Source organism: Danio rerio, chromosome 11 (assembly GCF_049306965.1).
Source record: "Danio rerio strain Tuebingen ecotype United States chromosome 11, GRCz12tu, whole genome shotgun sequence".
NCBI lineage: Eukaryota > Metazoa > Chordata > Actinopteri > Cypriniformes > Danionidae > Danio > Danio rerio.
In genome coordinates, this window is record NC_133186.1 from 8,352,580 (window position 1) to 8,372,436 (window position 19,857).

Genomic DNA, 19,857 nt, shown 5'->3' on the forward strand with positions numbered 1-19,857 from the left:
GTCTCTCTTTCTGTTGTCATTCAAACAGGAAACTCAGACAATTTCCAGACAGAAATGTTTATGTTGTTTCAACTTTCTGCGTGCTGCTTGTTGTTTTTGATGGGTTTCTCGGAGGCAGTGATATCCTGCTTAAATGAGGATGGTCAGCCGGTGGACTGGTAGGTTTAGATCAATAGTTAACTGATTGTTGACGTTGATCATATAGCAGTGCACTTTATATGCAATGATGTCTATCAGCATTGTAATTCTGCAATCTTCTAAAAGGTTTATTATGTACAAACTTCCCATTTACAAGATGGAGGTTAAGGGAAGCGGAGTAGACTACATGTATCTGGACCCATCCATCATGGATTTTCAGATAAGTAAATACACAGTCAACAGCAGTACTGGAGCTTTAGGAAGAACATTGACGCAGCTCTACTCTGGCTATACAGTAAGCTCTATGATCAATATAATTATTATAATCTTCAACCATCTGTAATATAAACCTTAATTGTTATGGATAATGAAAATGTTTGTAAAATTGATAATATACATTTTTAACAGGGCTCTTTGTTGTTTGTAAGGATTGTTTAAAAGACAATTGTTTCACTGATCTATATACACTACCAGACAAAAGTCTTGTCGCCTATCCAAATTTAGGAACAAATAATAATTGATCATTTGCTATCAGAAGTGGCTTATATGAAAGGTAAAAGCCTCTTGATTACGCTTATTTTAATAAAATAAAATATGATTATGCCTTGATTCTTAATTATTTAATTAGGACAGTAAGGACTGACTTTGCTTTGACCTGGGGTGTCAAACTCATTTTAGCTCAGGGGCCACTTGGGGGAAAATCTATTCCCAAGCGGGCCGGACCAGTAAAATCATGGTATATACTGTATAACTTAAAAACAACAACTTCAGATTGTTTTCTTTGTTTTAATATGATCAACATAAAACATAAAGCTGGAGGATAACGCGATCTCACATAAATTCATAAGTTTTTGATTTAGTTGCTAATTCATATGGATTTATACAATCTGATTCATACAATTTATTACGATTTGCTTGTCCACCAGTGATAGTTGGGTTTAGGGGTGTAGGTGCCACGCCTCTTTTTTTACATCTTACATTTTCGACTGAACTTGTATGAATTAGCCACAAAATTGACAAAATGTGAAATAGTTACATTTCCTTATGAGAACACCTCAGTGTGGTATGGCAGGGCATAGATTTGGTCTTTCTCTTACTCTAGATTTGGAAGGCTGTAAAACTGATGCCGATTCAGGATTCTTTATCGCAGTGGTTCTCAACCTTTTTCAGTTTGGGCCCCAGTTCTTTCTCTGATCAATTTTTGTAGGCCCATGTGAAAAATATCTTTTCTTAAAAATGTTTGTATGAAATGCTCATTTAAACCTTTATTATATATATATATATATATATATATATATATATATATATATATATATATATATATATATATATGTATATAATGTGTGTGTGTGTATATAATACATTTGTTGTCTTCTATTTTTTTCTATTATTAGCATTATATTAAAAAATATATCATTTTATTTAAATTTAATTATATATAAAATTAAAACTATATAATATATACATGCAGACAAACAGAACCACAGGTCAACAGGGAGATAGCAAAAGAGCAGCTTCTGCTTTAAGCTGGACTCACTGAATATCTACTATAAAATATCTACTATTAAAAATATATACAGACAAATGTAATATACACAACTAAATCTGTTGAAAAGTGTCGATCTGATGGCGGTTGAGTTTGCAGCTGGATATTATTGGGAAATTACTGAGAGAAACAGTGAACAGCTCCGCCAAAGCGCATCTGAAACTCATATGCAAGTTTATTTAACATTCTATGACAGAAACACCATTGAGCTTCGCTAGATTCTCCTGTATTGGCACGCGTCTGTTATGAATCACTTAAAGGACATTAGTTTGGACAACTATGCCGATATTTGAAATAGTTCACACAAAAATACACAAAGAGAGACTTTCATTTCACACATAGTTTGTGAATGAACAGACTTACGTGCTGCCTACTAGTTGCAGACGCGATCATAAGGCTGTTTTTGAGCAATCAATAACAGAACTGGACAAAGTGCATTCCTTCGTTCATTTTGATATAGCATATACTTAATGAAATCTAAAAACTATAGTATTATATTGAGAGTTAATTTTAATCTTGTGACCCACCTGTAGGATTGCTGAGGCTACTAGTGGGCCGCAGCTCACCGGTTGAAAATCCCTGCTTTATTAGATGAATTTAACCGTTTGAAGTTGCCATCCAGGCGAGGCAGTGGTACAGCAAGAAGTTCGCTGGGTCGCTGGTTCTAACCTCGGCTCAGTTGGCGTTTCTGTGTGGAGTTTGCATGTTCTCCCTGTCTTCGCGTGGGTTTCCTCCGGGTGCTCTGGTTTCCCCCACAGTCCAAAGACATGTGGAACAGGTAAATTGGGTAGGCTAAATTGTCCATTGTGTATGAGTTTGTGTGTGTGTGTGAATGTTTCCCAGACATGGTTTGCGGCTGGAAGGGCATCCGCTGCGTAAAAACTTACTGGATAAATTGGCAGTTCATTCCGCTGTGGCGACCCCGGATTAATAAAGTGACTAAGCCGACAAGAAAATGAATGAATGAAGTTGCCATCCAGTGGACACAACTGGGACAGCAGCTTATTTTATTGAAAAATTGCAGCTTGTTTTTATACTTTACAGAATCATCTCGCGGGCCGAATTAAACCTGTTTGCGGGTCTAATCCGGCCCAGGGGGCCGTACATTTGACACCCCTGGCTTAGACAAAAGTGAGTACTAAGTATTGATTATATGAATATTGTGTATGAATCCCATGAGCTTGGAGGACTGGATCCATAAATCTCTGCAATAACTCAAATCACTTATTAATAAAGTCATCTTGAATGGCAAAGAAAGCGTTCTTTCAGGACTCCCAGACTTCAAGATTCTAAGTGTTCAACTTTAATGCCTCCTCCTTCATTTTACCCTCGACATGCTCAATAATGTTCATCTCTGGTTAGTGGGCTGGCCAATCCTGGAGCACCTTGACTTTCTTTGCTTTCAGGAACTTTGCTGTAGAGGCTGAAGTGAGCGCTATCCTGCTGAAGAATTTGCCCTCTCCTGTAATGCAATGGGCAGCACAAATGTCTTGGATGTTGCCATCCACTCTGCAGATCTCTCACACGCCCCCATACTGAATATAACCCCTAACCATAATTTTTTTCACCAAACTTGACCGATTTCTTTGAGAATCTCCAGGTCCAGGTGGGTTTGAATAGGTCTCCTACAGTATTTGTGATGAATGGGATGAAGTTCAACTGACAACAAATCTACCTTCTGCCACTTTTCCAAATGATCAACTAGAAGTCAAGTTATTATTTATTGCTCTTACAACTGGGATCGACGACAAGACTTTTGTCAGGTAGTGTACATTTGTGCTTGAAAGTGTGCATACCCTTCGCAGAATCTGTTAAAATATTGTTATTTTTTTAATTTAGTAGTGTTCTGGGTAAGATATTTCAGATAAAAGATGTTTAGATACAGTAGTTCACATTCAAAGTGAATATTTAAAAAATAGCAAGACTTGAATGGGTGTTGTTCAGTAACTGAAGGACAACTGTGATGTCAAATGTTGACTAATGAAATTCAAGACAAAAACACACACACACACACACACACACATATATATATATATATATATATATATATATATATATATATATATATATATATATATATATATATATATATATATAATAACCCACTGCAAAAGTTTGCCTATACCTTTTTTGAGCAGTGTGTGTGGTTATCAAATGATCTATGCATGTTTTTCTGCTTTGTAATGGTTGTTCATGAGTCTCTTGTTTGTTCTGAACAGTTAAACTGCTGCTGTTCTCGACAAAAAAATCCCTGTGTCCTGCAGATTTTCCAGTTTTTCAGCATCTTTTGCAGATTTGAACCCTTTCCAGTAGTGAATGTATGATTGTGAGATCCAACTTTTCCTTTTGAGGAGGACTGAGGGACTCAAACACAGCTATTACAGTAAATAAAAAAGATTCAAATGCTTACGCTCACTATCTAAAACGTCTTACTCAGGACAATACTGCATAGTCTCTCACAGATTTTGTATGATCTCTTATTTTATTACAATTCTTCACAATTTAACAGATTCTGTAAAGTGTAAGCAAACTCTCAATAACTACTTTTTGCTGCACTCATATTAGTGCACTTTTTACATTTCAGTCCAACAGCTCAGTGTATATGCTTTACAATGATGCTCCACCAGAACTGAAGTACCCAAGCAAGTACGGACATACAAAAGGTACTTTTATGCGTGTGGTGTTTTGTATTTATTTACACTATGCATTCAGAAGATTGGGGACTGTAGCAGGGCCGGAGTGGGACTCCTTTTCAGCCCTGGAGTTTCACGCCTTAGACTGGCCAACCTCAGTTCACAACTGACTATATTAAAAAACGTTCCGTTCAGTTTCTAATGTCACGTCCTTTTCAAGGAAACAGCTGCTTTAGAATTTTAAATGTTTTTCATAAAAAGTCCTATGTAACGGTTGTCACACAACAAAATAAAATGTTTACACCTACATAATAACCCAAACAGTATTATAGTTTTAAGTAACACTTAAAAATATATTAAAATTATTCAGGTGAGGCCACTGGACCACAATGGCGCTGTGATGGTGGTTTTCCCCTTTTTGAATTTCTGACCAAGTTATGTCAGATTTATCAATGTAGTGAATCATGTAATTTTAATTGAGCAGGTGTAATATTCATTTGTATTAATTATTCAAATTCTGATTTTCACCAAGGTGCCGCTGTTTGGGTCAAATGACCTGCAGGCTGCATTTTGGGCTGCGAGAGAAAAAAAAAAAAGAGCGGAGCTGCAGCAAAGTAATGAATAAAAGACTGAGGCTATGATCAAATAAATAAATGAATAAATAAAGTGTGACTGCTGAAAGTGCAAGCAGCTAGGGACACCGGCCCTCGAGGCCAAAAAAATAGACTGGCCGACACCTGTGAATCGATTCAGTTGTTCCGAAACAGAGATTACAATTGTCACATTGTTGCTCTTTGCTCTTGGAGCGGTTCACTTTCACACTGCAAAGTTTCTAATCGGACCAAAAGAGCTAAAACAAGTCACGTGCGAGTAAACTCTCCTTACATTGGTTGGTCAGAGTGTCAGGGCTTATTTTGCAGCGTCCCGATAAGCTGTCCAGAGAGGTGGCAGTTTGGTAGTGATTGACAGGGTGCGCGCGCGATGTGTCTTAGGAGAGACGCATTGGGGAAAGACGATGCCTATTTGAGGACCGGGAGGGAGACGCGAGCGGCGAGATTAACAGGAGATCATCACTCGTTTGCGGGTATCCGGAGACTCGCGAAACTTCCCGCCCTACTCATAATTCTCTCTTCATATAGCAGTGATATAACCGCGCTCGGATCGGATCGCTTTCTCACTGCAATCGAACCGCTCCAGGGTTCGTTTCAATCGAGCCGAGACCACCTCATTCAAGCGATCTCGGAGCAATTACTTTGGCGCAGAACAGAGAGCGATTGCCCTGTTCACTTATGCCAAACGAACCGCGCTAACTGGGCAAACGAGATACGTTCCGAAACAAAAGTTTAGGTATGAAAGCACGCTTAGTTAGGCCCAATCCCAATTCTACCCCTAAGCCCTTCCCCTTACCCCTCTTTTTGCGTGTTCCCGTGAAGGAGTAGGATTGTCCCAATTCTCTTTAGCTTGAGGCGTAGGGCTAAGGGGATGGGGTAAATAGCCCTTCAAATGAAGATTTTTCAGGACCACACTCAAACCAAGGGGTAAGAAAATTTCTCAGAATACACCAGCCACAACAACAGGATAGTTGCACTGGGAAGTAAGAAGATCCACAAATTAGTATTTTTGTCATTATTATGAATTTTAAGACAAACAAACATGTTTTAATATATTCATAACCACATTCGTGTTTTACCGTCATCATGCTTTTAAAAATAAATAAATAAAAACTGCTAAATTCCACTATCTATAATGCCTAATAATAACTCCTGTATAGCAGTCCCACAACATTCCTAGTTTAAGTATTATATGTAGCCTCAGATTCATTATATATATATATATATATATATATATATATATATATATATATATATATATATATATATGTATATATATATATATATATATATATATATATATATATATATATATATATATATATATATATAATAAATATACATACATACATATATATACACATACACACACACACACATACATATATATATACATACATCTATATATATATATATATATATATATATATATATATATATATATATATATATATATATATATATATATATATATATATATATATATATACCCTAGTAGCAAAGAATTCTGGCCCAGATTTGGCATAAAGCTGGGACATCAGGCATTCATCCGGCACTGACATACAGCATGTGGGCCAACCATGGCCTGGGTTTGGCAGAGGTGGCACCGTCTATAATGCGGCACACAAGATTTGGGCCAAATGTAAAACGTAGTATTTGGCCCAGATTTTAAAAATTGATTGTGGGCCACGTGAGTTTGGCCAGTCTTGACCCACATTTAAAATACATAAAAATAATTTTTCATTAAATAAATCAATTCTACCAATCAGGTCACTGAGAAAAAACAAAGCCTATAGTGTGCCTAAAGCACAACGCTTCATAGGTTTATTAATTTCATTGCAATCGTGACACACCAACCTTTCTGGCCCAGTTCAGGCCCAGTTATGAGTTATTAACTTGACTGAGACTTGGCCCAGATATGGTCTGTGTTTGGCCCTTGTCTGGAAGCCAGATTTGGTCCAGTCATGTACCGTAATTCACAGCGGCATGTGGGCCAAGCAAAACCTGATTGTGTGGGCCAGAGAAATTTAGCTATGTGGGTATATATATATATATATATATACATACATATATATATATATATATATATATATATATATATATATATATATATATATATATATATATATATATATACACATATATAAACAAATATATATATATATATATATATATATATATATATATATATATATATATATATATATATATATAGTTTATCCATCCTTTCTTTGTTTAACCTCCTAGTTCCCAGTAATACAGGTTGTTTTTAGTCATTCTCCTACAAAGTCCACATGAGGAATCACTTTACGAACAGTGTTAGCTAAAGTTGCATTTAAAAGAAATGTATTACACTCGAGTCTCCCTTGAAAGTATGTTATGTTTTTTTTTTTTTTGCATTCTTTTGTTTTGTTTTTTAAGAGTAAGGTAGGCATAAAAGTATTTTACCCAACACTATTTGTAAATAAACATTCCTTGTAATGATGGATCAATGTTTCTGACTGTTTGAGGATTTATGAGTGATTGTATTGTCTTCTTTATATTTTCTGCAGGGGTGCTGATGTTCGACCAGGATCAGGGATTCTGGCTCACACACAGTGTTCCTCATTTTCCTCCGTTCCCAGAAAGAAACTACAGCTACCCTCTCACAGGAAAATACTACGGACAGACTTTGCTCTGCATTACATTCAACTATACACAATTCCCTCATATATGTAAGCACGTGGGATTCCAATGTTATATGATACGTTTAATTTAACTATTCACAAATCTAAAATAAGTATTCCTTTGTCTTAACAGCATGGCAGTTAGCGTATCTAAATCCACGTGTGTATAATTGCTCTGTCCCTGTGGCGTTTCGCCCCGATATTGGAGAAATGGCACAAATTTGTGATGGAAAGACACCTGCCATAAAAAACAGGAGGAGTTTGCAAAAGCTGCAGTCAGTTCAAGGACAGACGTTTTTCAGTTTTGCCAAATCACAGAACTATGTGGATGGTGAGAGCTCTTCAAATCTCCTTTTTCAAACCGCTGCAGTTCATTGACACTGCATTATGTCAAAGTACAAAACTGTGCTTGAGCAACTATTTACACTGATTATGTAGTCATGCACAAGATTCAAGTTCAACCTTTGTTTTTTTCACACACATTCGTATAGCTTCAAAAAACTTGACTTTGCAGGGCACAAAAGACTTTCACTTAATTGCTCACTATTAGGCTAACATAATATTTTAGTATACCTCACTAATCCCATCATAATATATACACCAGAGGTCGCGTTAACCGAATATTTTCCGTCATTGATGGATTTTTTTCAGCAGTGATGGAAAAATCTGAAGGTGATCTGTCATTTTGAGGGCGATCTATTTTAATTTGTAGCTAACTGTAATTCCCACCCCTGTCCAGCTGATGGCGATTGCCCTTATTAATTAGCCGTGTTCTTCTTCTGCTTTTGTGGGCAGGGCCGAGGAGTTTAAATTTTTTCCTTGGCTGTTTCTCAATTCCAAGAATGCAGAGAATGGACTTGCGTTCTTGTGGAGACCGGTCTTGCCAGGTGTCCTCGGAAGAACGTAATTAGGAGACCGCGAGGGCAGAGAATGCGTCCTTTGGGAAATGGGATGCTGCGTTCTTCCTGATGGTCATGTGACCTTCACATGTTTTAAATGGAAATTATTTAAACATTACAGCCTTCATACAACGATTTATTGTTTCCCCCCTCTTCAAAATATATACTTTGCATAAAAACATTATAAATATACTCTGCACAATATAAATTTTTAAAAAATTAATACGAATTTCATCAAACAAACAACCCTTAATGTGTTTATTCCTTTATTAAGATGTTCATGTTAATGTTTACTTTCACCGTTTCATTTAGGGAAACTCTTGAGGTAAATAAATTATATCTCTGAACTTTAATAATAAATCGAAATAAAATGCTGCGCTTCCCACCTCCAGTCGCAATGATTTCTGGGACTTCCAGAGTGAGTTCGGTGCTCAAGTCTGCTTCAGTGCGTCCTCGATATCAAGATCACATCCGGGAAGTTTCACGCGTCCTCCGTACTTGCGGTCTTGAGTATTGGAACTGAATATAGGCAGCTGATGATGACGTTGCACAAGAACACGAGGACGCAAGACCGCTGAAGAACGCATATTGAGAAACAGCCATTGTTTGCCCACACAACAAATGGGCGGGGCTTAAGTTCTGTATCCAAGTCACTCCGGCACGGCTAAAGACTCGTTATCATGATGATTAATTTGAAACACAATTAGTCGACGCTTTTGTAGATGAATCAATAGTTTTAAACACTGTGCACTTTCAGATTTAAGCCTTAGCTGGATATTTCACTTTACTTATAGCTGTTACACACTACATGGTAGGTCATTTTCAAAAACCCATGGTGGGGGCTTTTAAATAACATATAATCTCTTTATCCATGCTGAACATTTTCTCTACAGATATTTACACAGGCTGGGTTGCTCAAGCACTAGGGACAGATCTACTGGTGGAATCATGGCTTCACCAGGCTCATCAACTCCCCTCTAACTGCTCCCTACCCTGGCACGTGATGAACATTAACGCGGTCTGTCTACCCGGACCTCAGATGTTCAGAAGCTATGAGGATCATTCTAAGTGGTGTGTGTCTTACACTTTTAAAGACCAGTGGACATGCCTGGGGGACTTGAACAGAGATGGTGGTCAGGCTGGCAGAGGTGGAGGGTTAACATGTTGTCAAAACTCAGTTATTTATAAAGCTTTCCGTAAGGCCATGGCCAGTTATAAACACTGCTGAAAAATACAGCACTGAGCAGCTCTGGACATGTATTGCTCAATGCAAGGGATTTTAACCCCTGGATGAAAACCTGCAGGTAATACAGTTTAACAACAAGACAGTGCAGAGTTAAACATAAATGAGTACAGCCCATGTTCATTTATTTATTTTTTTTGGCTTAGTCCCTTTATTCATCATTGGTCGCCACAGCGGAAAGAACCACTAACTTATCCAGCATATGTTTTATGAAGCAAATGACCTTCCAACTGCAACCCAACACAGGGAAACACCCATACACACTCTTTCACACACATACACTACAGCCAATTTAGCTTAGTCAATTCCTCTATACCGTATGTCTTTGGACTGTGGGGGAAACCAGAGCACCAGGAGGAAACCCACGCCAACATGGGGGGAAAACATACAAATGCCAACTGACCCACCGGGGCTCAAACCAGTGACCTTCTTGCTGTGAGGTGATCGTACTACCCACTACGCCACTATGACACCCTACACCCCATTTTGATAATGAATATTTTTATACCTTTCTCAGTGAATATAGGTCATATATTTGGGTGAATTTGAACAAAACAGATTTATTAAACAAATATATTTATGATCTCTTAATTCTGTTGGGGATGTTTTTATCTTCTCTGGGGTGATTTTGTGTCTTAATTTGGCCAAATCTTTTTGTGAACCAGCTAGAACAATGATTTTTGGTGACAAATCTTTTTTTACACAAATTTTGAGAAAATGCTTTGATTGGGTGGTTTTCCGCCCAACTGCAAAAAAAAAATATTCAAAGATTATTCCTTGGATTTCCTCAATTTTTTTTAAAAGTTAAGTAGTTGTAAACAATTTATTTTGTTGAATTTAAACAAGAAAATTGAGTTGAACATTATTAAATTAAATTTGTTTAAATTCAACACAAATAAATTGTTTGCAACAGTTCTGCATGCAACACTTTTTTTCAGGGCAGTTTTGAATTGTTGCAAATAAAACATGGCATAGGCAGGTTGACAAAATTTGAGCGGTTTGAAAACCTAAATTTTATATGAAATTTATTTAACAAAGCATAACTCTGTGCTCCTACTTCATTCAGTTAGTAGTGACCAGTGCATAGCACAAATCACATGGGTCCACCCGCAAGAGGAGGTGAAAGTTCAAAATCTGACTTCCCGGACAAAGCCGACTCCCCATCGCATGCGCAATCATCACGCAGCACCTGTTAAACTCACAGCGGTTTATCAAAAAAACCTATTGATCATTTTTTCCGCAATTGACAACAAGAATAAACTTTTCTAACCGGACCAAAAGAGCTAAAACAAGTCATGTGTGAGTAAACTCTCCTCACATTGGTCAGAGTTTCACGGTTTATTTTGCAGATTCTCGCTCAGCTGTCAGGGGGGTGGTGGTTTGGTGGTGTTTGACAAGGTGCATGCGATGTGTCTGAAGAGCTAGGAGGAATGCGGTGGTGAGGGTCATGAGCGTTTCTTAGAGCGTTTGTTTTGGCGCGGATCCGAGTGCGATTAGTGGATTGACATATGCCAAATGAACCACTCTAACTGGGCAAACGAGACAGATTGCAAAACAAAAGTCTAGGTGTGAAAGCACCCTAAGATGAATTTACACCCCATTTCGAAAGTAAAACATGCTCTAATAGACAGAAGAATCGCTGAATAAAAAATGCTAAAAAATAAAACACTAACACTTTGACGCGTACCATACCACTGAGACTCATGTGATCAGACAACATTGGCCATTCCCTTAAGCATACGATTACACCGGTGTGCTTGGAATGTGTACTTTAGTGCATTGGGTCATCAGATGTTAAAAATCAGTCAGCTTGGCGCAGAACCAGAGGAGGAGGTGCGCAGCGCCTGCAGAGCAGATACACTTACGGTAGAGAAAAAAAAAAATCTATGCTTACATGGTAGACTCTTAATAAGAGTACTATCTTAAACACATTAAAATCAGAGTATTGGTGTCCATGTAAAGGTACTCAGAAAGTGCCAGATGAAGTCGCGAGCTATCAAAGACAGCGCATTCCTCTGCCTTTCAGCATGCGCCCTCCAATGTTCACTCCAATTTACTCAGTTCAAAGAATATTTGGTCCCTCTCTAAATTGAGTAACATTTACTCAAACACCATCTTTGTTGCGGTTGTCAGCCTACGGTTTGTCCACACTCGGGTTGTCAGGCGGGTTAGAGTAGAGGCTGCCTTCCCGATCCTCCTGTCAAGCTTAGCACCCAGGGAGAGGTTAAAGGTGATGGACATTTTGGACATCAAGCTGGTAGTCATTTACTATGATGACTGGCAGAGTGCCAGTGTCCTGGCACAAGATATTTGTTTGTTTGTTTGTTTTTTTCAAACAGATATAGTTAAAATCTAACTAATTCAAATATTATGCAGTGCACTTACATCTTTGTTAAGAAGCAGCACCTTTGGGCCCTCTGCAAGGTACTCCATAATGCCCTGGAGAACTTTTAATGGGTCTGTAGTCACTCTGATTCTCTTGCTCATAAGAAACTATGTGATGGTCTTGCCCTTCTCCTCAATTTGGTTCAGCAATTTAGTTTGGACAGGAAACCATACCCATTTATCTTTTTGATCTAGCAGATGGGTGGCTTCAAAGAGGTAAGGTCGTTATTCCATTACTTGGATTACGTAGTTTTTATTATTCTGAGTGATTCGCTGAATTAATCGTTTAATGTCACTCTCAGGAAGGGATTTTCTTTTAAATGCTTCTTGCTGAATTTTCTTATTTTCCTCATGGTAGCCAATAGTCATTTGGTGACTCTGGTTCCTACTGACTGCAACCATAACGGTCAGATAATTTGGACTTTTTCCTATGGTCTCTGTACAAGGAATGCGTACAAAGCAAACTGTTGTCTAACATTCTTAACTGGGTTCTCCCTTTGCAAAACAAGGGAGGCAAAACCTTGACCCACAAGATCTGTACCAAATTTATCCAAGAAGCAATCAGCGTGTTTCTCATCTAGTTGTTGTGCAATCTGCTTCAATTTGATTGTTCCTGGTCTGGTGTCAGTATCCATTAAGTCGTCAATGGATCCTGATCATATATCTTCTGTCTTTTGGTAGTGGTCTCTTCTTTTCCTTTTGTACATTCATTAACTTAACTGGAAACTTATGCCGTAAAAATTAAAACTACTGTGAAGTCACAGTTGGTGTTACGGTTGGTGTCACATGTTCAGTAAAACTAGAATTGTTGGAAGCACATGACTCAACCACAGTGCTTTTAGATGCTAAGTGAAAAAAAAATACAATAAAAACACAACTGTCACAAATTTGTTTGATGGAACTTTTACAGAGAGAGTAATGAGTACTGAATAGAATTAGTCTCGAGTAGGGATGTAATAATTTACTGTGAGGCGGTTGAAAATCGATTCAAATATGGGACGATTCAAATCAGTAAAAAATTAAACAAATCGATATGCATTTTTTTTAACTAAGCCCCCTCAGTTAAAAAAATGCATCGCAATTTGTTTCATTTTTTCGCAGTGTTTACAGGCGCAAAAGCGATTTACATGCACATCAGTTTAGATGCGCAAGTGGAATCCAATGACACACGAATAAAAGCTTAAGTCCAAGATTTCAAATTGTGCTTCCTTCTGCGTTTCGAACTGCAGTATTAAAACTAGCTCATGATCATATAATGGCTGGTCATCTAGGAGTTAAGAAAACCTTTCAATGCATGTCTAAAGTGTGGAAGCTGTCTCTTTTCCAACGAGTCGTCTGCAAAACTCAATTTTACAGAATCTGACCTTGTATCTAAGCTATATGCCAGAATTACATCGGCCAGATGTTATAGCTTTAATTAAGCACTTTCCTAATATCTTTTCCAATGTCCTATCTCAAACCAACGTTCATTCAGTTTCATGACATTGATGTGGAAAATGCCGGTCCACTTAACAACCTTACAGACTAAACCCCATAAGGAGAGAAATAATGAAGTCTGAAGTACATTATATGTTGCAAAATGGCAAGGCTGTACCTAGCCAAAGTTCTTGAAGTTCACCGTGTTTGCTTACAGATTACAGAAAACTCAATGCAGTAACAAAACTTGACTCCTTTCCTTTACCAAGAATTGACGATTGCATTGATTATGTTGGTCCAGCTAAATTTGTAATGAAATTAGACCTGTTAAAAGGATATTGGCAAGTGCCATTATCGCCGCACACCGCACAGCAAAAAATGTTTTTATAACTCCTGACTTCTTTGGTCAATATTCGGTAATGTCCTTTGGCAGGCGAAATGCTCCAGCCACCTTCCAGCACCTCATGCGTTTAGCACTGCAAAATATACCTGACTGTGAGGCATACTTAGATGACACTGTCATCTTTTCCAGTGAAGTCTGAGATTCCTAAAGCCACAATTACTTACCTTGGGAAGCAAGTGGGCCAAGGCCAGGGGGAACCAGTGGATGTGAAAATCACAGTCATGGCAGAGTTTCCCAGACCCTCTAATAGGCAAGAATTACGTCGTTTACTAGGATTGACCGGTTATTATCATGGATTTTGTTGTAATTTTGCAATCCTAGTGACACCTCTAACAGATCTTTTAAAAATCACTCGCCAGTTTGCGTGGACACCGGATTGCGAGCGTGCTTTTGATGGAGCGAGGGTTCTTTTGTGTGGACTCTGATCTTGGCTGTGCTGGATTTTTCCAGGGCTTTCGTGCTTGACATTGATGCCGGCGCAGTGGCTGCAGGAGCGTTATTGATGCAATTATCAGTCAAATGTGGAGTTGCCTGGCAGTTACTTTTCTAAAGGGTTTGACTATTGTCAGCGACGATGCAGTGCAGTTGAGAAGGAGACCTTAGCTTTGTTGTTGGCCTTGAGACATTTTGATGTTTAATTGAGTGCTGGCCCTTTTCCGATAGGAGTGTACGCTGGTCATAATCCACTCGTCCATAATCAAATCGTTACATCCCTAGTCTCGAAAGACGTTGAGAGTTGTTACACACCTGAGCAGAATGCACTGATCAATCGTCTGCACTGTATTAGTAGCAAAATCCCATCCCAGTCTGCTGCTAGATAAGTGCTGAAGTAATCAACATTTGTAACTCCCAGCTTCATCAACTTTGTGATAACAGTTTCCAGTTGCTGTTCTTCTAGTGACAGGACTGTGCTTTAGGGCAACCAGCAGTCTGCCACCTTTATGGTAGTGTCTTGTAGTCGAGAAGCTCATTGAGTCTTAATCAAATCAAAGTACCAGCATCATTATCTACTTGCAGCAATTGATGCCACTGTGAAAGTGATTTTGTGATGTTTCTGAAATACTTACTTGCCTGAAAACACCTCTTAAAGTAGCTGTTCTTGCTTTCAAAATGCATTGTCCATGCGCAAATAATGGCTCAAACTGCAATGTAAGATCTGAATAATGCAAAAGGTAATGATGTTTGGGTCTGAGTGGGAAAAGGGCTTGCCTTGTTTCTATGTACTCCTCAATAAGGATCTTCATGTAGGCAACCTGCGATTCAGACACTGTGGGAGCACAAACTAGCTCAACCACCTGCCTAAGCAGCAGTATGAATTCCCAGACATCATCCTTAGGATTTCTTACTCCGTCATGTAGCAAGACTGGTGGAAAGTGACCACCAGTTTTGGGCAGCATGTCCTCCAAGTTGTCAAATTAACAGATAAATATATTAGCTTTGTTCTGAGTCTCTCCTGTAAATGAAATAAATCTGCTGTTAAGGATGTCATAGCTAAACCACTTCCTTGTTTTAACTAGAACCTGCAAGTACATTGCCAAATCAGTCAACTACACTCTCAAATAATTAATGGACAAGGCAGGGTGGAAGTCCTGGTGCACACATATGAAAATATTTGACTTTGTTTAAAACCCTATTGGACTGCACACCATTGTGAATCTGCATATCAGCGTTTTTTTGTAACACCAGCAATGACTCGCTGTAACTTTCTCAGGTCCTTTCAGAGGCTGTAGAAAAAAGGATCTCTTTGAAAATCCTCTTTTCTAATGTGTCAGAACCTGCAAAAATGTTCTGTGGAACTAAAGTTTTCAGTAAATCCACCAAGATAGTGGGATCCAACTTATGCATAAATATTGCCTAAAGTGTAATACACAGCAAGAACCTTGTGTTTTTGCCTGGCGGACCACAGAGGGTTTGCAACATATCTTGAAACAACATAATCTGAAGTGCTTGTGGATCAAATGCAAACAATTAATTGCATTTTAAGGAGCATCCATCTCTAATATCACAAAGCAACCAATTTCGCTTTTGTATGCTAATGCTCCCTGCCTTGGTCTATAGCCAAACCGGTTTGAGTTTGTTTTTCAACTCACATGTGATGTTAGAAATGGGAAACCAGGGGGAAAAAAAAAGATAAATAAAAAGATTCATTTAAAAGTAGAATTCAGAACCACTGTGCCAATCTGCTGCTTAAAAAACATCTACTTAGAAATACAAATATTTTTAGGTTTAGATTTAATTACCATCACCATCATTATTATTAGTATTATTATTATTAATAATAATAATAATAATAATACATGCATACATACATACATACATACATACATACATACATAATTAAATTCTCTAGCTGTAGTTTTATTATTAGGCCTACAATTTGTGCAGAAATGTATTAATCCCAATGTTAATAAAATCTTTACCGTTCTGCCTCAGGGTTCTATTTGTACAGAATAAAAATGTGAATTATTCAATATACAACGAATATATTTTTAAATAGTTGACAATTAAATTGTTATGAAACACGAGGCTTGAGAAGGGAAATATGATTAATCAGTCTAAATGAGACTCCCTTTTTTGGCCTCCCTATGCCCGTTCCAACATCTACTATGAAGGATTAATAAAATATATAAATAAAGACATCTACACCCGAATCATTTCACAGAAATGAAAATCGTTTTAGTCATACTTCAATTAAATAAGCAAATAAATATTAAAAAAGTTTGTACTTCATCTGCAAATTATTCCTAATAGTCTACAGTGTGCGCGCGTTATAACTATTCAAAAATCTGCCTAAAACATACTACCAATAAATTCAATAAAAATATATATTGTGCTTTCAAGAACTCTTGGGATTTATTTCTATATTGCATACACCTTTTTTTAGTTTGCTCATTTGATATTTTCTGTGATTGTGCTTTCCATTCTGTGATATGAATTAATATTTGCACAGTTTTTATTTTATCAGTAATTTTTCTGATACACACCATCTGAAACCTGTAATGAGCCAACTTATCACATTTCCAGGTCAATTGTGTAACTCATGCAGTCTGCGCATACAAATTGATGATAATCGTAAAGCTAGACTGACTGCAGAAGAGGACATCGATCCTCAAATGCTTAGTAATCAATAGAGCGGCCATTTTGTGATCAGTCATTATGACTTGAATAGATGTTTAACAATAGATATCAATATAGGCAAGTCAATGTTCGGTAATCTGACTGTGATAATGGTTTGCTATTATGTTAATTGCACAAGAGAGAACGTAAGAGCAGCAAAATCATTCATATCATGAGAAGTAAAATACTGTGTTGTTTTAAACCTGCAGGATACATAAAAATGCCATTCTGTGTGACTAAACCAAGCAGTTTGACCATGCTAAAGTGAATAAAGACTGTGAATGATTTTGTAATTTGTCAGAAAAGCATAAAATCAAACAATTCTCAACCATTGTTGTTATATATGCATTTACCTATCTTTTTTTTGGGCATAAGTTTGAGGCACCCCTCTGTAGCTGCATAGTAATGTGCTCTTTCTCTATAAGAGAAGATCGCAGCATTATGCCATTTGTTTTTTTAGAGAAAGCTAGATAATGTAATGTTTTTCAGACAAAAATCTGTAGTGTAACAGTATTGAGAGGTATGAAATTTAATTAAAACTAAAAACAAGGCTGTGCAAAAGTTTGGGATCCTTCTTTTGTGTGGATTTCAAAATAAATCTGTAGTCACTTAATGCTGATTGATCACAACACAAACTTGATTTGAGTGACTCAGGGTGCTTTCACACCTACACTTTTGTTTCGGAACGTATCTCGTTTGCCCAGTTAGCGCGGTTCGATTGGCATATGTGAACAGGGCAATCGCGCTCTGTTCCGCGCCAAAGTAATCGCTCCGAGATCGCTTGAATGAGGTGGTCTCGGCTCGATTGAAACGAACCCTGGAGCGGTTCGATTGTAGTGAGAAAGCGATCCGATCCGAGCGCGGTTGTATCACTGTGTTTTATGGATATGTAATAGGCATATACGGCTATATGAAGAAAGAATTATGATTGGGGTGGGAAGTTTCGCGAGTCTCCGGATGCCCGCAAACGAGTGATGATCTCCCGGTAATCTCGCGTCTCCCTACAGGTCCTCAAATAGGCATCGTCGCGCACCCTTCTCACCCCTCCCCTCCGCATCTCTCCTCAGACACATCGCGCGCGCACCCTGTCAATCACCACCAAACCACCACTTCTCCTGACAGCTTAGCGGGACGCTGCAAAATAAACCCTGACACTCTGACCAATGTGAGGAGAGTTTACTCGCACGTGACTTGTTTTAGCTCTTTTGGTCCGATTAGAAACTTTGCAGTGTGAAAGCGAACCGCTCCAAGAGCAAAGAGCAACAATGTAACAATTGTAATCTCTGTTTCCGAACAACTGAATCGATTCACAGGTGTGAAAGCACCCTCAGTAAACCTTAACAATCAGGTTCAACCAATCATGAAAAAGGATATTTGAGTTAGCTAGTTGTGCTTCTCCTTGTTGTGAACTAGAAAGTAGCAACATGGAAACCTCAAAAGAACTTCCTAATGACCTAAAACTAGGGTGTAAGGGGAAGGATGCAAAAAGATGTCACAAAGGTTTGAAGTCTCTATCTTCACAGTCAGAAATATAGTAAGAAAATGGAAGGCCCCAGGAACAATTCTTGGAAAAACTAAGAAAAATATCTGAAAGGAAATAGGGAAGAATGTTTAGAATAGTCACAGTGCACCTCCAAAGATCTCCAGGAACATTTTACTGCTGATAATGTCTGTACATCATTCCACAGTCCAGAATACTCCGCCTAAATAATTTGAAAAAATATCGTGTGGACAGATTCCACAAACATAGGTGCTTTACAAGGCGGAAAAGGAACACAGCATTCCAGAAGAATTTGATCTCTACTGTAAAATATGGTGGGGGCTCCATCATGCTGTGGGGTTGAGTGGCAGGTGTGTGTCAGCAGATTCTTAAGAACAATGTTCAGGAATCTATCAATAGGCTTGCAATTATGAAAATGGTCAGGGTTGGCCAAACTTTTGCATGAAACAGTCCTATATATACACACACTCTTCTTGCTGTTGTACTTCTTAGTGAACAAATGTGCATTTTTGGTAGATTGTCTGGGGAATAATGAAGCATTTAAATGCATTTTGATAGTGTGATGACATCCTGAAACTTCCAGTGAGTGTGAACAGTGTGAGGAAATCTGAGGCCTGCTTTCCATGAGCTCTTTCTCTCCATAGGGGCAGTGCAGTATGCAACATAAATACATAATGTGGTTTCTGTCTATTATTTAAGGAATAATAAGTTAGTGCTGGGTAGAACACATACAAATTTTCCATATATATTGTTTAGATTTGGAATTCATATTTTTGAAGTTGTGATTACGACACTTTGATCAAAAAGAAATGATGTTTGTTTTCGAATATAGAGCTATTGAACATATTAATACTGGCAACAATTAGTTTTTTGTCTTTTGACAACCCTGTTTAAATTTTTTTAGTTATTATTTTTTGAACATTTATTGTATAACAGAAAGATACATTTGGTCCACATCATTTACAATATCAAGCATTTGATTAGGAATGGTGCCGATAAAAGTGAATAAGAGGAAGAAAAACAACATAAACCAAACAAAGAAATATCAACAGGTTATCTGATCTAAGGATAGAGAAATATTATATAAAGAAATTGGGAGTGAAGAGGGCAAATAAAGAAGATAACACATAACAGTAAGGGGGGATATGGGGGGGGGATCTGTTTCCACCGCTGGTCAAATGAGACGGGCATAGATCACTTCCTTCTTTCCATCCCTTCTTTTGGGCCATGTCTTTTAAAGATGTTTCTGTGTTCTTCACCAAGTCTTTCTATGTAGCATCCTAAATGCAAAACATTCTG

General features: G+C 37.8%; 1 protein-coding gene and 1 long non-coding RNA gene across 7 annotated transcripts in view; one reads left to right on the forward strand and one right to left on the reverse strand.

The window, feature by feature from the left end:
• dnase2b (deoxyribonuclease II beta) overlaps positions 1–19,857 on the forward strand; it is a 21,076-nt gene continuing 1,219 nt past the window's right edge. Inside the window, exons 1-6 of one of the 3 annotated variants that reach the window (XM_073916346.1) lie at positions 1–158; positions 265–433; positions 4,269–4,347; positions 7,481–7,642; positions 7,728–7,925; positions 9,387–9,564. In XM_073916346.1, the coding sequence (XP_073772447.1) occupies positions 55–158; positions 265–433; positions 4,269–4,347; positions 7,481–7,642; positions 7,728–7,925; positions 9,387–9,564 (890 nt within the window). In that variant the 5' untranslated portion in view covers positions 1–54. Of the gene's footprint in view, positions 159–264; positions 434–4,268; positions 4,348–7,480; positions 7,643–7,727; positions 7,926–9,386; positions 16,060–19,857 lie in introns of those variants that run through there. The other 2 variants (XM_686359.10, XM_068224285.2) reach the window with 2 other exon arrangements.
• Positions 19,454–19,857, reverse strand: part of LOC141376533 (uncharacterized) — a 13,201-nt gene continuing 12,797 nt past the window's right edge. For all 4 annotated transcript variants that reach the window (XR_012386985.1, XR_012386986.1, XR_012386987.1 and 1 more), the window contains one exon: positions 19,454–19,838. This is a non-coding gene — a long non-coding RNA (uncharacterized lncRNA). The remainder of the gene's footprint in view (positions 19,839–19,857) is intronic.